The sequence below is a fragment of the Panthera uncia genome, chromosome A2 (assembly GCF_023721935.1).
Source record: "Panthera uncia isolate 11264 chromosome A2, Puncia_PCG_1.0, whole genome shotgun sequence".
Taxonomy (NCBI): Eukaryota; Metazoa; Chordata; class Mammalia; order Carnivora; family Felidae; genus Panthera; species Panthera uncia.
In genome coordinates this window covers 434,332-450,658 of record NC_064816.1, presented here as the reverse complement: position 1 = coordinate 450,658, position 16,327 = coordinate 434,332, and the positions used below count along the sequence as shown (strand labels likewise).

The following is a 16,327-nucleotide window of genomic DNA, read 5'->3' as shown; positions in this document are numbered from 1 at the left end:
TCAGAAGGAAGAAATAGTATTTGCTGTTAGGGGAACAGCTGTCAGGGGCTGGAGCGGGGCTCAGCCTTAGCGCGTCCTGGGGGACAGGAGCGGGGAGGGGCGGCCCAGGATCAGGGGGAAATCCAAGCGGTCGCCCACCTCCGCAGGGAGCTGGGCTTGGTACCAAAATATGGAACGCTTCACGAATTTGCGTGTCATCCTTGCGCAGGGGCCATGCTAATCTTCTCTGTATCGTTCCAATTTTAGTATATGTGCTGCCGAAGCGAGCACGACAGTAGAGCCCCCAGCAGGGCTATTTAAAGACCAAAATCAAAATCATTTTACAGTTAGGCTAAACTGAGATAGCCGCTTTGAACAAGTTTTCTAGAGCGCCATGCAAATGAATATCTCCTACCATCATGCTTGCCTTGAGTGTCTGTTATCACGCTAAAACCCTCAGATGTTGACGAATTTAATAGTCCAAATTCCGCCTCGCAGCCGCTGAGGCTTGTGGGGGATAATATGCAAAACACCTGGGCCAGACACCACCCCGCCCTGGCGCTCCGGGCCCGGCGACCAGGAGGGACGGAGGGCGGGGCTGCAGTGGGCGGGCCGCTGGCATCCCAGCGTTCTCCGCGAGCGCAGGGAAGCCGCTCTTGCCGGCGCGGCGACTCGCTGGCGTCAGCAGGCCGCGGAGGCGGAAGATGGCGGCGGCGGCGGCGGCCGGGCGTCGGTGAGCAGCGCGGCCGCGGTGAGGACGGCCGATGGCGGCCGGGAGACGCCCTCGGGGACCCGCGGGCCGTTAGGGCGCGACGCTGGGCGGCATGTCGGAGCACGCGGCGCCCGGGGCCCCGGGGCCCGGGCCCAACGGCGGCGGCGGCCCGGTCCCCGCGCGCGGGCCTCGCACCCCCAACCTCAACCCCAACCCTCTCATCAACGTGCGCGACCGGCTTTTCCACGCGCTCTTCTTCAAGATGGCTGTCACCTACTCGCGGCTCTTCCCGCCCGCCTTCCGACGACTCTTCGAGTTCTTCGTGCTGCTCAAGGTGACCGAGGTCCCGACCCCTGACCCTTGACCCTAGCGGCCGGACCCTCCACCCAGGTCTGCGACCTCTGACCGTGACCCCAGCGGGGCGGCGAACCCCCTGCCTCCGGGCCTCTTAATCTTGCGATCCCAGCCCCCGTGCCCGTGCGACTTCTACCCGGGAGGCCCGAGTCTCACTCGCCCCGTTAGCGGCCCCTGATCCCGACTCCGGAAACTCACTGCCAGCTCTGTCCAGACTGCCCCCCACCCCTGGCCCTTCCCTTTCCCAGGACCCTCACCTCGGGAGGCAGGAGCCCCGGAGCCCAGCCCTGTGACCCTGACCGTGCTGCCTGGCCTCCTCCACTCTGGAGGAGTCTTCCAGACCTGTCCTGGCCCTGACCAAACCCCCAGTCTTGGGCTTCCCCAAACCGGGAGGTTCCGGGCCTCCCTCTCCCAGGACAGGACACAGCCCATGCCCATCTTCCTGACTGGAAGCCACACCCCATTTCCATCTCCCTCTGAGCCTCTCCGGGGAATGTGACCTAGCCCAGGACATAGCCCAGGACACGTCCCCGGGGTTAGTGGCAAAGTTATGACTTAGCAAGGGGCCATGCGCGAACCCCCTTCCCCTCCTCCCTCGGGTGGCACAGAGGTTTCAGCCATGGGCACAGCTCAGTGGGGACTGGCACTGGCCTAGGTCCTTCTACGACAGGATCTCCAATGACAGCTGGCAGCCCTTCAGAGAAGGTTCCGGGTTCCTGCGCAGCGTGGTGGTCCCGGTTGGGCAGATGGCCATTTCGTTTCCCATCAGCATGCTGCCCACTGGGGCGGGGTGTGTAGCATCCCCAAGTGAGCTCTGGGCTCCTTGTCTGCAGAGAGGGGGCTGGTGCTAGCATTCGAGGCTCTTGGGGTGCAGACCAGACCAGGTGGGTCAGGAGCTGACAGCACTTTGGGGTTTGGTGGGAGGAGTGCAGTCATAGCTGCCCAACAGACCCGGGTGCTGGTTCTGGCCTGCCAGTGTCTCCGGGGCGTCCCCCCCCCCACCAGAGTCCCCCTGTCCCTTGTCTTTGGGAGTGCCTGATGGATGGCGCGAGGAGGCGGTCTTCCTCCTCCTCTCTCCCCAGAGCCCCCCCAGAACATCGCGGGTCCCCTGTGGAGGATTCCTGAATCGGGGTTCCTTTATTGGGCTCCTGAGTGTGTGTGGGTGTGATTTCCCTGCGGGGAGGAAGTGCTGCTTGCCCCAGGTGGTCAGTCGGAGCTCAGCCTTCCCGGAGCAGGTCCTGGTCGCGTCAGTTCTGTCCCGCCACTTCCTGACACGGGAGCAGGACAGCCCGGCATACAGGTGTCCCTGGAGTAGGTGGTCAGGTGTCCCGGGGGGTTCTGACTCCTGAGTTCTCCTCTCTGGGTCGTGCTGCTGGGCCGAGAGATCTCTGGGCCAAAGCCTGGGGGCCCCACGGACCTCTCGAATCTGCCCGACCCCTGGTTCCTTTTGTTTCCCTCATCTGCTCAGTGAGGGCTGGGACTGGCTGGTTTGTGCGGCTGCTGCAAGTTCCAGAAAGCTCCGTGCCTTTACTTCCTGCCTGCCCAGCTTCCGGCACTCTGGCTGCAGATACGGAGGTCCCTTAGTGACTTCCTCAGAGCTGCATCTTTCTGTGGTTCACAGCCAGGAGCCAGCCCAGACCACCTGATTCCCCACCGGGCCAGCCTTTGGGGGATGAGAGGCAGTGGCTGGGCCCGCGTTCCGGCAGCCTTGGCTCCCACCTCTGCCGGTTTTCCTGGCATCGAGGCCAGACTGGGACCTCCGAGTCCTGGAGCGGTGGGCACTAGGTGCCCCAGCCTGTCTCTGAACCTGGGGCAGCCTGACCGTGCAGCCACCGAGCGATGCTGGCAGGGTAAGCAGGGCTCTGGCATTCGGTGTTTCTGCCGGTCTTTCCCTCTGAAAAACGGAGGTGACCTCCGGGGTCGTTGTGACGTGCGATAGTGTGGAGTGCCGCCGGGGTCCTTGCTGTGAATGGGAGTCCCTGAACACACCTCTGTGCCGCCTCCTGCCTGGTTCGGGGACCCAGCAACGAAGAGGGCGGAGCAGGAGGGAGGGGGAGACCAGGACATGGGGTGCAGCGGTGGCCCAGCAGGGTCTGTGTGACGTTAGGCAGACTCAGGCCTGCTGCCCCCGGCAGAGGCCCCGGCTCCGCTCGTAGCTTCCACGTCTGTCTGCGGTGACCTGGACACGGGGGCTCTGCATCAGTGTCAACGCCACCCGCGTCACCGTCTCCCAGGGGCACTGCAGGCCAAGGAGGCACGGTCCGCGTTGGCCCAACAGGTGGCGCAGATAACACGTCTGAGGGGTCTGGGCGGGCTCCCGGCTTCACGCGTACCTGGGCCCGGGGTCGCAGCAGCACGCTTGGACGCTGGGCTCCTCCCATCCCCTGGCTCTGCGCGCCCTCAGGTCACGGCCCCCGTGGCCCGGCGGGGATGGGAGTGTGTGCCCCTCTGCCCATCCGCAGGGCTGGCTCCGGCGGGGAGGTCAGGCGGTCCGTGGCTGGCACTGGCAGCGTGTGCGGGGCTCGTGGAGAGCGTGGGAGGGACGAGGTCCTGGTGGCCCTGCCCGTGGCCCTGTAGCCACGGGTAGCGGGCGTGTAAAGTGCGCACCGGCTCCTCCGAGGAAACACCTTGTCTTTGGCCGAGGAGCCCCTGGGCTCGCCGGCTCCTGGACGGCCTCTTTTTCCAGAACAGCGCTGGGCGTCCCATCGGGCCAGCTGGACCCTTTCCCTGGGGGCGGGGGCAGTGGGTGATACACGGGAGTGAAGCCCCAGACGCAGCGCCCAGTCTGGGGGTGACCCCTGGCCAAAGGCCCCTGAGAAACTCGGCCGTCAGACAGTGAGATGGGCTCTCAGGGAGGGGGGCGGCCCTCTTGACGCTCCTCCAAGCTGGGTAAAAGGTGCTGCTGGTGAGGTGCCGTGGGGCAGAGTCCCCTCTCACCCTGGCGGTAAGGGGCAGGTCGTTTTCTGTGGTGGAGGCCGTTCTGGGTGCTGTGGGGGTGGAGCAGCCCCCTTTCCCCACCCGGCCATGCCAGGAGTGCCCACCTTAGCCAGTCCCAGACGCTGCCCAGTGTTCTCCGCGGGCAAGATCGCCCTGGGAGAGGCTGCACCGTCCCCACGAGCTGGCCCTGCCAGCCCAGGAGCGGTGCGGAGGGTGCGGCCGGTGAGGTCAGGGGTGCCCTGAGGACAAGGCAGAGCGCGGGGCTGCCCTGCGGGCCTCCAGGCGGGGGCGGTCACCGGTGTCACCATGTGCTCTGTGGGGTCTTCTGTCAGGTGGGCCCAGGCCCAGTGTGCCCTGTCCCCGGGGGAGGGTCCTGCAGTGTCTGAGAGGGCATCCCTGCTTCCCTGGGCCGTCACGGGACTTGCCCACGTCCCTGGGACTTCTTCCTCCCCCGGAGCCAGCTCAGCACAGCCCCTGCCCGGGAGGGGCCCCCGAGTGCCGGGGGCTCCCGCACTGACCGCCCTCCCTCCCACAGGCCCTGTTTGTGCTCTTTGTCCTGGCCTACATCCACATCGTCTTCTCCCGCTCGCCCATCAACTGCCTGGAGCACGTGCGGGACAAGTGGCCTCGGGAGGGCATCTTGCGCGTGGAGGTCCAGCACAACTCGAGCCGCGCACCCGTCTTCCTGCAGTTTTGTGATGGTGGCCGCCGCGGCAGCTTCCCTGGCCTGGCCGTGGAGCCGGGCAGCTTGGAGCTGGAGGAGGAGGAGGAGGAGCTGGCCGTGGAGATGTTTGGGAACACCTCCGTCAAGGTGAGCTGGCCGGGAGGGGCCTGCACGGAGAACCAGTGATTCGTCTGGTGGCAGGCCCAGCGCTTGACCTGGTGCGCTCCTGTAGGTGCGGCCTTCGGGGCAGGGACTGTGCTGGGAGGTTCGGGGCCCTGGGCCGTTTCCCAGCCCTTACTTGGAAAGGATTGGTCTGATTCTGGGGGCACCAAGGGCAGACACAGCTGACAAGGAGCCCCCTGGAAACGCTGGGCCCAGTGCTCAAAGCCGGTCCCGGCTGTCCTAGGTGGAGTGGCCGTCTGTGGGGTGGTGAGCGCCGTCACTGGAGACGTGCAGGGGCCCCCGGCACCTGCGGGGGTGGGGTGGATGTGTGGGGCCCACAGCCTGGAAGGAAGGACACGCTCAAGCAAGTTCGAGGCCAGAGTCCCACAGTTGAGGGGCTGGCGCCCGTGGGGCGTGGGTGCCTACCTTGCCAGGCGGCCCATCCCGCCGATCCTGCCCCTGTCCCCGGCTTCAGAGTGCAGACCCTCACCCGAGGTGGCCGCTCGGGGGGGGGCTCGGTTTTGGGGGTCTTTGGTGGGTTACAGGGCAGAGGCTGGCGGTCACGGCAGCCGGGGTGGAGTCTCCGTCTTTCAGTCAGCAGGGGAAAGGGGCCTCTGGGCCGGGCCGCTGACCCCTGTCTTGGCGCTCCACAGTTCGAGTTGGACATTGAGCCCAAAGTGTTGAAGCCACCGGGTGGTGCCGAGGCCCTGAATGACAGCCAGGAGTCCCCCTTCCCAGAGACGCCCTCTAAAGGTACATGCCCGGGGCGCCCGGCCGGCTCAGTCCCGAGAGCGCATCTCTCTCCATCTCAGGGTTGTGAGTTCCGGCCCCACGTTGGGTGTAGAGATGACTTAAGAAATAAAACCTTAAAAAAAAGTACAAAAAAGTACACCCCGCGTGGGCTGCCGAGGTGTGCTTGGCGCCTCATGACAGCGGGTCACCGTCTAGGGCTGCACCCCTGCCCAGAGGGGCTGGGGGTCTGAGCAGCCAGATCGGTACTGGAGAATGGTCACTCTGTGCCTCAGTTTCTCCCTCTGTCGGCAGCGTGTGGGACTCCTTCTCTGGGGGCCCCGGAGGCCCCGTGGGGGGTGTGGTGCAAAGCAGCTCTACCCGGAGACCCCCTCCCTGGAGGCTGGCCTGCCCCTCCCCCTTGCCCCCCCCCCCCCAGCCCTCCAGGGGCGCCCCCGAGGCTCACTGAGCTTGCCCCGGCAGCATGGCCACAGGATGAATATGTCGTGGAGTACTCGCTGGAGTACGGCTTCCTCCGGCTGTCCCAGGCCACACGACAGCGACTCAGCATCCCTGTCATGGTGGTCACTCTGGGTGAGTGTCCCCCAGGGTGAGGCAGAGGGGATTTGGGGCAGCCCGAAGCCCTTGGGACCCGGGTCGGGCGGGGGGGGGGGGGGGGGGCTGTCTCCACCCTCTGGCAACAAGAAGTCTCCTTCCTCCACGGCATCCTGGGGCGGGAGGGTCAAGGTGCTGCCTGGGGCGGGGCCCTGGCCAGACGCGCACCCCGCCCTGTGCCCGCCCGCAGACCCCTCGCGAGACCAGTGCTTCGGGGACCGCTTCAGCCGCCTGCTGTTGGCCGAGTTCCTGGGCTACGACGACATCCTCATGTCCAGCGTCAAAGGCCTGGCCGAGAACGAGGAGAACAAGGGTGCGGCGGGCGGCAGCAGGTGGGGGCCGGGTGCGGGGCGGTGGGCGGGTGCGCGCTCACGGCTCCCCCCCGCCCCGCCCCCCCCCCCCCCCCACGCAGGCTTCCTGCGGAACGTGGTGTCCGGTGAGCACTACCGTTTCGTGAGCATGTGGATGGCTCGCACGTCCTACCTGGCCGCCTTCGTCATCATGGTCATCTTCGTGAGTGCCTCGGGGGCGGCGGGCGGGGTGGGGGCGGGGCGGGCGTGCGGGCCGCCCCCCCCCTGAGGCATCGCGCGGCCCTCGCTTGCAGACCCTCAGCGTCTCCATGCTGCTCCGATACTCCCACCACCAGATTTTTGTCTTCATTGGTGAGTCTCCCTGCTGGGCCAGCCGGGCGGGAGGGGCGGGCTCAGCCCCGTGGCCCCCTGCCCACCCTCCCCGCCCCCGGGCACCTCACCCGGTCTGCCCGCCCGCCGCTCTCTGCCCGCAGTGGACCTGCTGCAGATGCTGGAGATGAATATGGCCATCGCCTTCCCCGCCGCGCCCCTGCTGACCGTCATCCTGGCCCTCGTAGGTGAGGACTCCGCCCTCCCGGCCCCGCCCCCGCCCCGCCCCGCCCCGCCCCGCCCCACTCCCGGGGTGCCCCGCCCCCGGCGCCCCGCCCCCAGCCCAGCCGTCGGGCCTTCCCGCAGGGATGGAAGCCATCATGTCCGAGTTCTTCAACGACACCACCACGGCCTTCTACATCATCCTCATCGTCTGGCTGGCCGACCAGTACGACGCCATCTGCTGCCACACCAACACCAGCAAGAGACACTGGCTGCGGTGAGCACGGCGGGTCCGTGGGGGTCCGGGGTGGGCTCGGCGGGCGGCGCCTCACTCTCCTCCCTCCAGGTTCTTCTACCTGTACCACTTCGCCTTCTACGCCTACCACTACCGCTTCAACGGCCAGTACAGCAGCCTGGCCCTGGTCACGTCCTGGCTCTTCATCCAGGTGAGGACTCGCGTCCGAGGCGCCGGCCTCTGCGGGGCCCTGGCTCCTGCGGGGAGGGGCCCGCCTGACTCCGAGCCCGCCCTCCGCCCTCCAGCATTCCATGATCTACTTCTTCCACCACTACGAGCTGCCCGCCATCCTGCAGCAGATTCGCATCCAGGAAATGCTGCTGCAGACCCCGCCCCTGGGCCCCGGCGCCCCCACGGCCCTTCCGGACGACCTCAACAACAACGGAGGTGCCCCGGCCACCGCGCCTGACCCTGCCGGCCCGGCCCCTGCCCTGGGCCCTGGCTTGCCGGGTGCCAGTGGGGGTCCCGGGCCCGTGCCTGAGGCGCCCAGCTCCCTGGTGGCCGCGGCGGCCTCGGTGGCGGCGGTGGCCAGCGGTGACCTGGGCTGGATGGCAGAGACGGCCGCCATGATCACAGACGCCTCCTTCTTGTCTGGCCTGAGTGCCTCCCTCCTGGAGCGACGGCCCGCTGGCCCACTGAGCCCTGGTGGAGGGCCCCCCCGAGTCCCCCAGGACAGTGCCCCCTCCAGCAACTCCCTGGCGCGTGACGCGGCGCCCCCGGCCGTCGGGGTGAGTGGGCCCAGCCCTGCACCCACAGCCCCAGTGGACCCGCCCCCGGAGGTCGGCTCCTGAGCCTTGGGCAGCTGACCGCACCCCCCCCCCCTCCCGTCCCTGGCCATGCAGGCCCACTGGGCATGACCTGGCCGGAGCCCTCGGGTGTCGGGGAGGATGTCCCGGTGGTTCTTGGGACTGCCCAGCCTGCCTCGGGGTGGTGTCAGGGTCCATTGGGTTCGCCCAGAGGTGGCCGTCTCTTCCCCAGGGTGGGGCCTGCCGGAGGCCTGTCCCTGCTACGTTAGTGGTGGGCCCCCTCAGCCGGCAGATGGAGGCAGGCCGATGAGAGTGGGGTGGGGGCTCCGTGGGAGGTTCTGGAAGGGGCTGGTGAAACGTGTGGAGTGAGCTGTCCCTCAGTAGCAGAGCTGGGCAAGTCTCCGATCAGGTGAATGCCGGCGGGGGCCACCCTCGCTGTCCCGGCCCGCTTGGCTGGTGCTGCATCATGCTCAGTGCCTTCTCCACGGCACCTGACCCCGGGTGTGCGTACCAGGGCTGGGGTCCCAGGAGGGCAGAGTTGGCACCTTGGGGTTGGGGACGCAGACACAGGCGCCCACCTGGAAGGCAGCGGCCGGGCACAGGCGTCCAGCCCTGCTTGGGTGGGAGTGGGACAGGGCTGGTGGCCAAACTGAGTCCCTCGGTGAGGAATGCACAAAGGCGCTCATTCCATCCTATTTAATTGCAGTGTACAAAATCGTGTTTGTATATAGAATAAACTGTTGACGGCGGCCTGGCGACGTCTGTGTGTGCGGTCAGGGAGGGGCCTCCGTGCTTCCTCCCGTCGCGCTAGGACGGCTTGTGTGCAGGCTCCGGAGTGGGGGCCGCCCCGTCCAGGCCGGCAGGGGTGGGGGGGGCGTTCCCCGGGATGGGTCACCCGTGGCTTCAGGTGCTTCGGCTGCTTCGGGGCAGGCTTCGGGCAGGTGCAGAGGCCGGTCCCCGGGGCCATCCCCGAGCTGGGCCAGGAGCTCTCGGCGCCGCGCCAGGGCCTGGTGGAGCCGCTTCTGCGCGCTCCTGATGCGCTGCTCCAGCTGCTCCAGCTCACCGGGGCCTGGGGCGCCCGAGGACCGGCGGCCGTCGGAGCAGAGCCAGACGGGGCCCTCCGGGGGCCCGGCCTCCGAGTCCGGCGCTGCGGCGGCCACACCGGGCTCCAGCAGGAAGCGCACACGACGCTCCCCCGCCACGGCCCGGCGCACGTGCGTCCAGCCCCCCTTACCTGCAGAGGCCGTGGGCGTGTCCCGCTGCTGCTCGGGAGCCCTGGGGACATGGGGTGGGTGGGGCTGCGCCAGTGTCCTGGCGCTCTGCCCCTGGGGTCAGGGTCCCCGTCGGTGTGGGGCTTCCTTGTCCTTCCGGGGAGGGCCGAGGCGAGAAGCGGTCAGCTGGAGGGTGGGGGTCAGAGCTGGCCGGGGGCCGGGGGGGGGGGGGGGGCTTCGGAGCCCCTTACCTTGGCTCTGGCTCCTCGTGACCATCCGGAGGCTCTGTGTTGAGCGCGCGGTGGATTCTCTGCAAGCCCGGACAGGCGCTTTGTCGGGGTCACGGGAGGCCGCCGTCGCCCGCCCGCGCAGCCCGCGCGTCCGCGCAACCCGCCCCTCACCTGGCTGGTGTGCAGCCAGTACTGCAGCCTGTTGCCTCTTCGCATGCGCGGGAGCACCAGGTGGTAGAAGACGTGCTCCCCCAGAGAGCTGAGCAGGGCGCTGCCGAGGCCCAGGCAGAACAGCACGAAGAGTCCCGAGAAGTGGTAGATGCCCACCTGCAGCGTCTGGGGGGGGGGGGGGGGGGGGGGGGGGCGGGGGGACGACACAGGCACAAACCCTCGCGGGCGAGGCCGGAAGGGGAGCCCTGGCCGAGGCTTCCACGTTCGTGGAGAGGACACCGGAGCTGGGCTTTGGTAGGACACGTAGGAGCGCACGCATCTTGGCAACCACCGGGGCGGGGGCCGTGCCGGCTCAGGGTGCGCCCCCGCCTGCCCCCACCCCGTGTCCCCGGGCCCTGCCGCACCTCGGTAACGGCGAAGACGCGCTTCCCACAAGGCACCATCTTGTACCACTTATCGTGCAGCAAGTCGATGAAGCCGGAGGACTTGTAGCGGCTGATGAACTCGGACAGGTTGGAAGTGAGCGGCGAGTTCTGAGGGAGTCCGATGCCGTAGCCTAAGGGAGGCCAGGGGTGGGGTTCGGGCCAGGCTGGACGCAGCCCCAGAGGAGCCGTCCCTGGGGCCACCGCCCCCCGGGGGCCACCGTTCCCCGCGGCCCCTCACCCTCCATGGCGAAAGGCTTGCCCACGGTCAGTAGTTTGCAGTCGGCGTCGATGGAGACCTCGTAGTCCAGGAGCGACTTGTCCATGATGAAGGCGTTGAGCTTGGGGGGGTCGCTCCTGCGGGGTGGGGGCAGTGGGGTGAGAGGCCCCGCCCCCGCGGGCTCCGCCCACCCCGGTCCTGCTCCGTCCCCCCCCCCCCCCCCCCCCCCCCCCCCCGCCCCCCCCGGAGCCCCCCCCCGGCCCCCCGCCCCCCCCACCACCGTCCTGCCCCGTCGCCCCCGCCTCGCGCCCGCCCCCCTCACGGTCCCCGGTGCTCCGCCTCGCCCCGTCAGGTCCCGCCCCCTCGGCTCGACCCAACCCCCGCATGCCCCGCCCCTGCAGGGTCCGGCCCGCCCCCCCCGCGGCCTCACGTGAGCATGGAGACGCCGTGGGGCGTGGTGGGCGCGCTGTGGCGCCGCATGTGCGCGTACATGTCGGGGAAGCTCTTTTTGATGTAGGCCTCGGCGCTGCTCTCCCACACGGTGCCCACGCGGAAGCCCTGGGACGGGTGGTGCAGCTGCGGGGGCAGCTCGTCAGCCCGGGCCGCTGTCGCCCCGGCCTCCGGCTGCCCCGCGTCCCCAGGGCTCTCGCCCAGCTCCTGCCGCCGCCGCCGCCGCCGGCCCGACTGGGGCCCCTCTGGGCGCCGAGAGGGGGTCAGCGGCACCCCTGCCCCACCCACTCGGTGCCAGGAGCTCCCCAATCGTGATGTTCCGCGACATGGCCCTCTCTCTGTCCCTGGGGGGCAGGATCGCCAGGGTGAGGGCCGCTCTCCTCAGTGCCCACTGTCCATCTCCACGCAGACCTGGCCCCGAGCCCGAGCCCCAACCCCAGACCTCCTCCTCCTCCTCCTCTTCTCACCACCTCCTCCATGGCTGCCCCGGGGGGGGGGGGCGGGGGCCCGCGGGAATCCCTTGGGATCAGGCCCCCCACACCTGTCCTCCCGGCCCTTCCCGCCCCAGTCGGCCCCGCACTGCCTCTTCTCGCCCTGTTTCTCTGGTCTCCACGCCACGTGGGTCTGCAAATCCCGTGGCTCCCGAACCCCGCAGCCCTGCTGGCCGCTCCTCCCTGTCCTGGCTCCCCAGCGCCGCCCACAGTCTGCCAACTCCCAAGGGACGAGCGAGTGGTGACACTGACCCACGCGTCCTGATGTGGCCACAGCCCTCCGGAAAAGCCGGACCCTTGTCCTGTGGAGCGTCTAGAGCAGTCCTGTCTGGAACCTTCCGACGAGGAGACCCTGTACCCGCGCTGTTCTCGGTGGCTGTTGGGCACTTACAGTTAATTAGATGTTGAACGTGGCCGCGTGTGAGCGGCTAGCACATCACACAGCGCCGGGCCTAGGCTGTCGTACCAGTTTACAGAGATACGGGGCTTAGGGTGTAGCACCCCTCAGGACACAGCCGCACCCCAACAGTGGGAGCTGCCACGGGACAAAAACAATTTCTCCAGCAAATACATTTTTGGACAAGAAGTAAGTGGAGAGGAAATGTACCCACAGTGCCTGCGTGCTTAGGACCAGATTCAAACAAGCCATGCGGGGAGAAAAGACAACTGGGAAAAGGGGACGCTGAGGTGTGTGAAAGCTTCCAGAAAACTGGCGAGATGACAGTCCCGTGGCTGGGACTGGCCTGGGTGGCTGGGAGTTGACTTAGGAGCTGGACAATGGGTTCATCCGTGGTGCTCACTGCTCCCTGTTTTTCATTAAAAACAGAGAAATATGTAGACCGGGGCACACCTCTGCTCTGCCCGCAAGCCGCCAGGGCCCCGAGAGAAAGTTCTGTCTCAGAAAGAACTGCTTCAGACACCCTGCAGGACCTGCCCCGGGGCCTTTGCACCTGCTCTGCCTTCTCTCCCATCATTCCTCCCTGATCTCTACATAAAAGTCTCTCGAATGTCACCCCCTCCCAGAGTTATTTCGTCACCCTCGTTTCAGAAAACGCCCCTCCCGGGACTCCCTGTGTTCCCACTCTGCCTCATTTTCCTTCCTGACACTTCGTAGCCATCTCACACACCAATCCGGCGTGCTTCTCTTGACCGCGACACCTCTCCCTGGGGCACGGAGACCTTCGCCTGTTTGGTCCCGGCCGGGTCCCCGACGCCTGGCGCACACACCGAGCGCTCGACACGTGTTTTCGGGAGCAGGTGGCCGCCGGCGGCTGGGTCTCGGGGCGGGAACCGGGGGGAGTGGGAGACCTCCCGGCCCCACGGCTGCCCACCTTGGGGTCATGGATCCCCGACAGCTCCTCGAAAGTCTTGTCCCCGACCATGACGGCGGCCAGGTTGGCCGTGTAGCTGGACAGCACGAGCAGGCAGAAGATGGCCCACAGGTTCATGAGGAAGCGGCCCGTGGGGCACTTGGGCGTCTTGCTGGAGACCGTGCGTCCGAACAGGATGGCGTAGCAGAGGTTGAGCGCCGAGGAGTAGGAGAACACGGTGGCCCGGTTGCGGCCGCGGGGCGTGAGGCCGTAGGGGCTGCGCCACTCGTACAGCGTGAGGAAGAGCGCCGTGAGGTGCAGGGCCGCGAAGACGCCCAGCCACATGGACCAGTGCAGCGGCCACGTGAAGGCGCCGATGGGCGAGGCCGCGTCCCGGGCGCGCACCATGATGCCCAGGCTGGTGGAGAAGAAGGGGCTGCTGAAGTCCAGCACCTGGGAGCGCGCCGAGTTGATGCTGAAGCTGGTGACGGCCATGTGCGCCCTGCCGGCCAGCAGGTCGCCCACCAGGCCGGTCCAGCGGCCGTCCCGCGGGGCGCCGTACTTGCCGTCGGCCACGATGTACAGCTCGAAGTCGAAGGGCGCGTCCTCCGCCAGGCGCTCCAGCAGGTCGATGCAGTAGCCGTAGCAACACTTGCGCAGCGCCCGCGGCGCCGAGCCGTTGGCCAGGGCGGCGAACAGCGCGTCCAGCGCGGCCGAGCCGTTGGTGCCGGGGGCCAGACACAGCCGCCCCGCGGGGCACTGCCCGTCCTCGTCCGGCTCGCGGGCGAACACGAACGGGTGCTCCACCAGCGTCACCACGCGCAGCCGGGGCCGGCCTCCGGCTCCCGGCGCCGGCGGGGGCCGCGCGGCCGCGCCGCCCGGCTCCGACTCCAGCCGCCCGGCCCGCCAGCCGCCCACCGTGGCCCAGGCCGGGGCGCCCCGCGGGTCCTGGCGCAGGCTCCACACTCGGAAGTGCCGCGACACGTGCACCTGGGAGGAGCCGGTCACCCACACGGGCCCCGTGCGGCCCTGGAAGGACGTGTTGGCCAGGAACCTGGCGGGGGGGGGGGGGCACCGTCAGGCAGCGGGGGCCGGACCCCTTGCCAGCGTGGCACCCGCGCCACGGGGGCGGGGACGGTGCCCCCGGCCCGAAAGCGACGACTTCCCCGCTTCTCAGGCCCGGCGAGGCCGCCTGGCTGGTTCACTTCCCCTGCCCTGCACGCGGCCCCCAGAGCGCCCCAAGCCCCCGCCTGCCCCTCCCCCTGCCCTGCTTCCACCTTAGGGTCAACACCCGCTTTCCCGGGAGGATACGATGGCCGGTATACAGCACGGACCCAACAATGGTGTCTTTGCAGACTCACAGACGGGACCCGCACACCCCTCACTCACCGTGCCAGCAAGCGGCCCGAGGACAGGGACCCGGGCGGGCGTGGGTCGTGGCAGTCGACCGTGGCGGGGGGCAGGGCGCGCTCCGGTTCCGCGCGGGCCGCGCTACCCAGGGCGCGAGCCACCAGCTCCACGGCGTCATGAATGGCGGCCTCCAGCGGGGGCCGAGCCACCTCGCCCAGCGCCAGCAGCCCGAGGGGCAGGCCGTCCGTGGGCAGTACCTCAGGGGACAGTGGTGTGCCCAGCAGCCAGCGGGGCCCCGGGGGCGCGGCCTGCAGCACCCGGAGGGCGCGGGCCGCGTCACAGCCAAGGAGTGCAGCCACGGGCACTGGGGCCGAGCCCCCCGTCGGGGCCCCCAGGGGGGCCAGGCGTGCCTGCAGCCCCGCGGCACCCGGCTCCGGCCGACCCAGGTCCAGCACAAGCTTTGGGGCCCCGCCGGCCCGGGCGGTCCAGAGGGCCACCAGCCCAGCAGGGTCCCGCACGCGGCAGAGCACCAGGCCGACGTCCTCCCAGGCATGGGCCCGCAGCACAGACACCAGCACGTCGAGCAGCGTCTCCAGGGGGCTGGCCCAGTCCAGCTGCAGGTGGAACGGATTCTGGAAAGGGGGTGGGCACAGTTAGGGCTGGCGACCTGTGACCCACCGCACCCTCCCCAGCCCCACGGGTAGGTGCTCGATAAATAGACGTCCTCTTTAAGGCCGGGCGGCATGCCTGCCTCCGCCAGCCCACCCCTGCTCTAAACCCCTCTCTGTCTCCCCACTACCATCAGCACAAAGCCCAGCCTCCTTGGCCTGACACTCAGGGCCTACTCGCTTGGCTCTGGCCACCCTGGTCGCACCCCACTTTGGGGCTTTTCGCATTTCCCAGCTGGAACACCTCTCCTCTCTCTCTCTCTCTCTTTCTCTCTCTCTCTCTCTCTGTCTCTCTCTCTCTCCGGCACCCAACTCCTACACATCCTTCAAAACCCAGGTTCATCACCCATCCCCTATTCAGACTTCCCTGGCGAGCCAGGGGCTGAGGGACTCCTCTATGCCCTGTGGCACCCAGAAAGTTCTCCGGGACTTGCTCTTAGCCTGTGAAGGATGAGAGAGAGGGCAATGCCAGACACCTAAGGCGAGCAGGGTGTTGCCCGGGTGAGGACAGGATGCCCAGGGCTGAGGCTGCTGTTCAGTCCCTGGGGGTCCAAGCGAGTCCTCCCAAAAGACCGACGTAAATAGCAGGGGCTCCGGGCCTGGAGGCGGCAGCAGAGGGCGCCACAGGCCTGGCTTTGAGTTCTGTATCTTTCCCACAAGGTCGGCGCAGGGGGGCCGCCTCGAGGCAGGGACAGCGGGGTTGAGGAGACCCCAGGCTTCCTCTACAGTCGAGGTCTCCCCTCCCCGAGGAGAAGGACGGCCTGGAGGGGCTTCAAGCTGCGTTCGGAAGGCGGGAGGCCCCTACCAGTCCCCATATCTCTAGGTTGGGCCCCTCCCTGCTGTCCTTGTAAGGGGGCCTTTCCCAGAGGCACCACGGGGGTCCCCAGAGCCCTCTCAGTCACCCCTCATCCGTATCCCGCTTTCTGCTTCTTCGGGCCCAGATCCAGGCCCAGAGGCGGAATCAAGGAGAGAATAAACTCCAGAGATGCGGAGGGAGGGGTCTGACTGACAGGGAGGGTGGCCCGTCGCCGGGAGGAGGCTGGGGAGACCAGCAGACCCCGGAACTGCACCCCAGAAACGGGCAGAAAGACCCGCTTCCCCTCCCAGCCCGGGGCCCTGCTCGGTGGGGCTGGGGGGCGCCCTCGGACCGGGGAGGGCTTCTGGGGCCCACAAGGGCAGCAGCCACGGTGGGGAGACCCCATCACCAAGGCCCAGGAAGGGGGTCTGCGCAGGAGTTGCGGCCCCGCCGCGCCCCACCGCCCCCCACCGCCCCCCTCCAGGGGGGCCTCGAGTGGGTTTGGCCATCCTGGGTCCAGAAGCATCGCACCGGGTCGGCCGCCGTTTCTGGGTCCCCGCGCCCTAGGGGGCATCCGGGGTCAGGAGTCCACGTCCCGCGAGCCCCGGGGGCTCCTGTGCCAGCGCCCCCCGGCGCCTCTGGCGTCGGACCCCCGGCCCCCGCCCCCCAGGGCGTCCCGGGGCCTCCCTCGTCCGGCCCCCGGGCGTCCCCGCGTACCGGGTCTCCGAGGGGCGCGCGCGCCTCCCGCCGCAGCACGCTGAGCACGGGGGTCTCGGCGGCGGCCGCCAGGAAGTGCAGCTGCCGCAGCTCGGGCCGCGCCCCCGGGAATGCGAGCACGGCCCGCACGCCCGGCGCCGCCAGCGCCTGGCACAGGCCGCGGGCCAGTGAGGCGGGGTCGCGGGCAGGGGGCGCGGCGGCCACCAGCTCCAGGCTCAGGTTGTGCGGCAGCCGCGGCGCCCGGGCGGCCCGGGCC

At 68.7% G+C, this 16,327-nt stretch overlaps 2 protein-coding genes and 1 non-coding gene across 3 annotated transcripts; 1 reads left to right on the top strand and 2 right to left on the bottom strand.

The window, feature by feature from the left end:
• Positions 1-163: 163 nt before the first annotated feature.
• On the bottom strand, positions 164-270 carry LOC125931079 (U6 spliceosomal RNA). The gene has a single exon (XR_007460337.1). It is a non-coding gene; the product is annotated as a U6 spliceosomal RNA (small nuclear RNA).
• Positions 271-626: 356 nt separating this feature from the next.
• On the top strand, positions 627-8,786 carry TMEM259 (transmembrane protein 259). The gene is made up of 11 exons (XM_049639461.1): positions 627-1,025; positions 4,518-4,793; positions 5,462-5,561; positions 6,021-6,131; positions 6,343-6,465; positions 6,565-6,665; positions 6,757-6,814; positions 6,937-7,020; positions 7,139-7,271; positions 7,341-7,440; positions 7,535-8,786. Exons 1-11 carry the CDS (start codon positions 804-806, stop codon positions 8,078-8,080), a joined length of 1,854 nt encoding a protein of 617 aa, XP_049495418.1. The 5' UTR covers positions 627-803; the 3' UTR covers positions 8,081-8,786.
• Positions 8,717-16,326, bottom strand: GRIN3B (glutamate ionotropic receptor NMDA type subunit 3B; the record flags this gene model as incomplete). Its single annotated transcript, XM_049643179.1, has 9 exons — positions 8,717-9,310; positions 9,498-9,556; positions 9,648-9,812; positions 10,052-10,203; positions 10,311-10,426; positions 10,720-10,865; positions 12,562-13,594; positions 13,930-14,522; positions 16,072-16,326. Coding segments are annotated over 9 exons (3,021 nt in total), but the record flags the coding sequence as incomplete, so codon positions are not given.
• Position 16,327: the final 1 nt, after the last annotated feature.

Excerpts from the sequence above, each read along its gene's own strand:
- TMEM259 (XM_049639461.1), top strand. The coding sequence starts at position 804 with ATGTCGGAGCACGCGGCGCCCGGGGCCCCGGGGCCCGGGCCCAACGGC. Across the intron at positions 6,466-6,564 it reads CGAGAACGAGGAGAACAAGG|GCTTCCTGCGGAACGTGGTG; the intron begins GTGCGGCGGGCG and ends CCCCCCACGCAG. Across the intron at positions 6,666-6,756 it reads TCGTCATCATGGTCATCTTC|ACCCTCAGCGTCTCCATGCT; the intron begins GTGAGTGCCTCG and ends CCTCGCTTGCAG.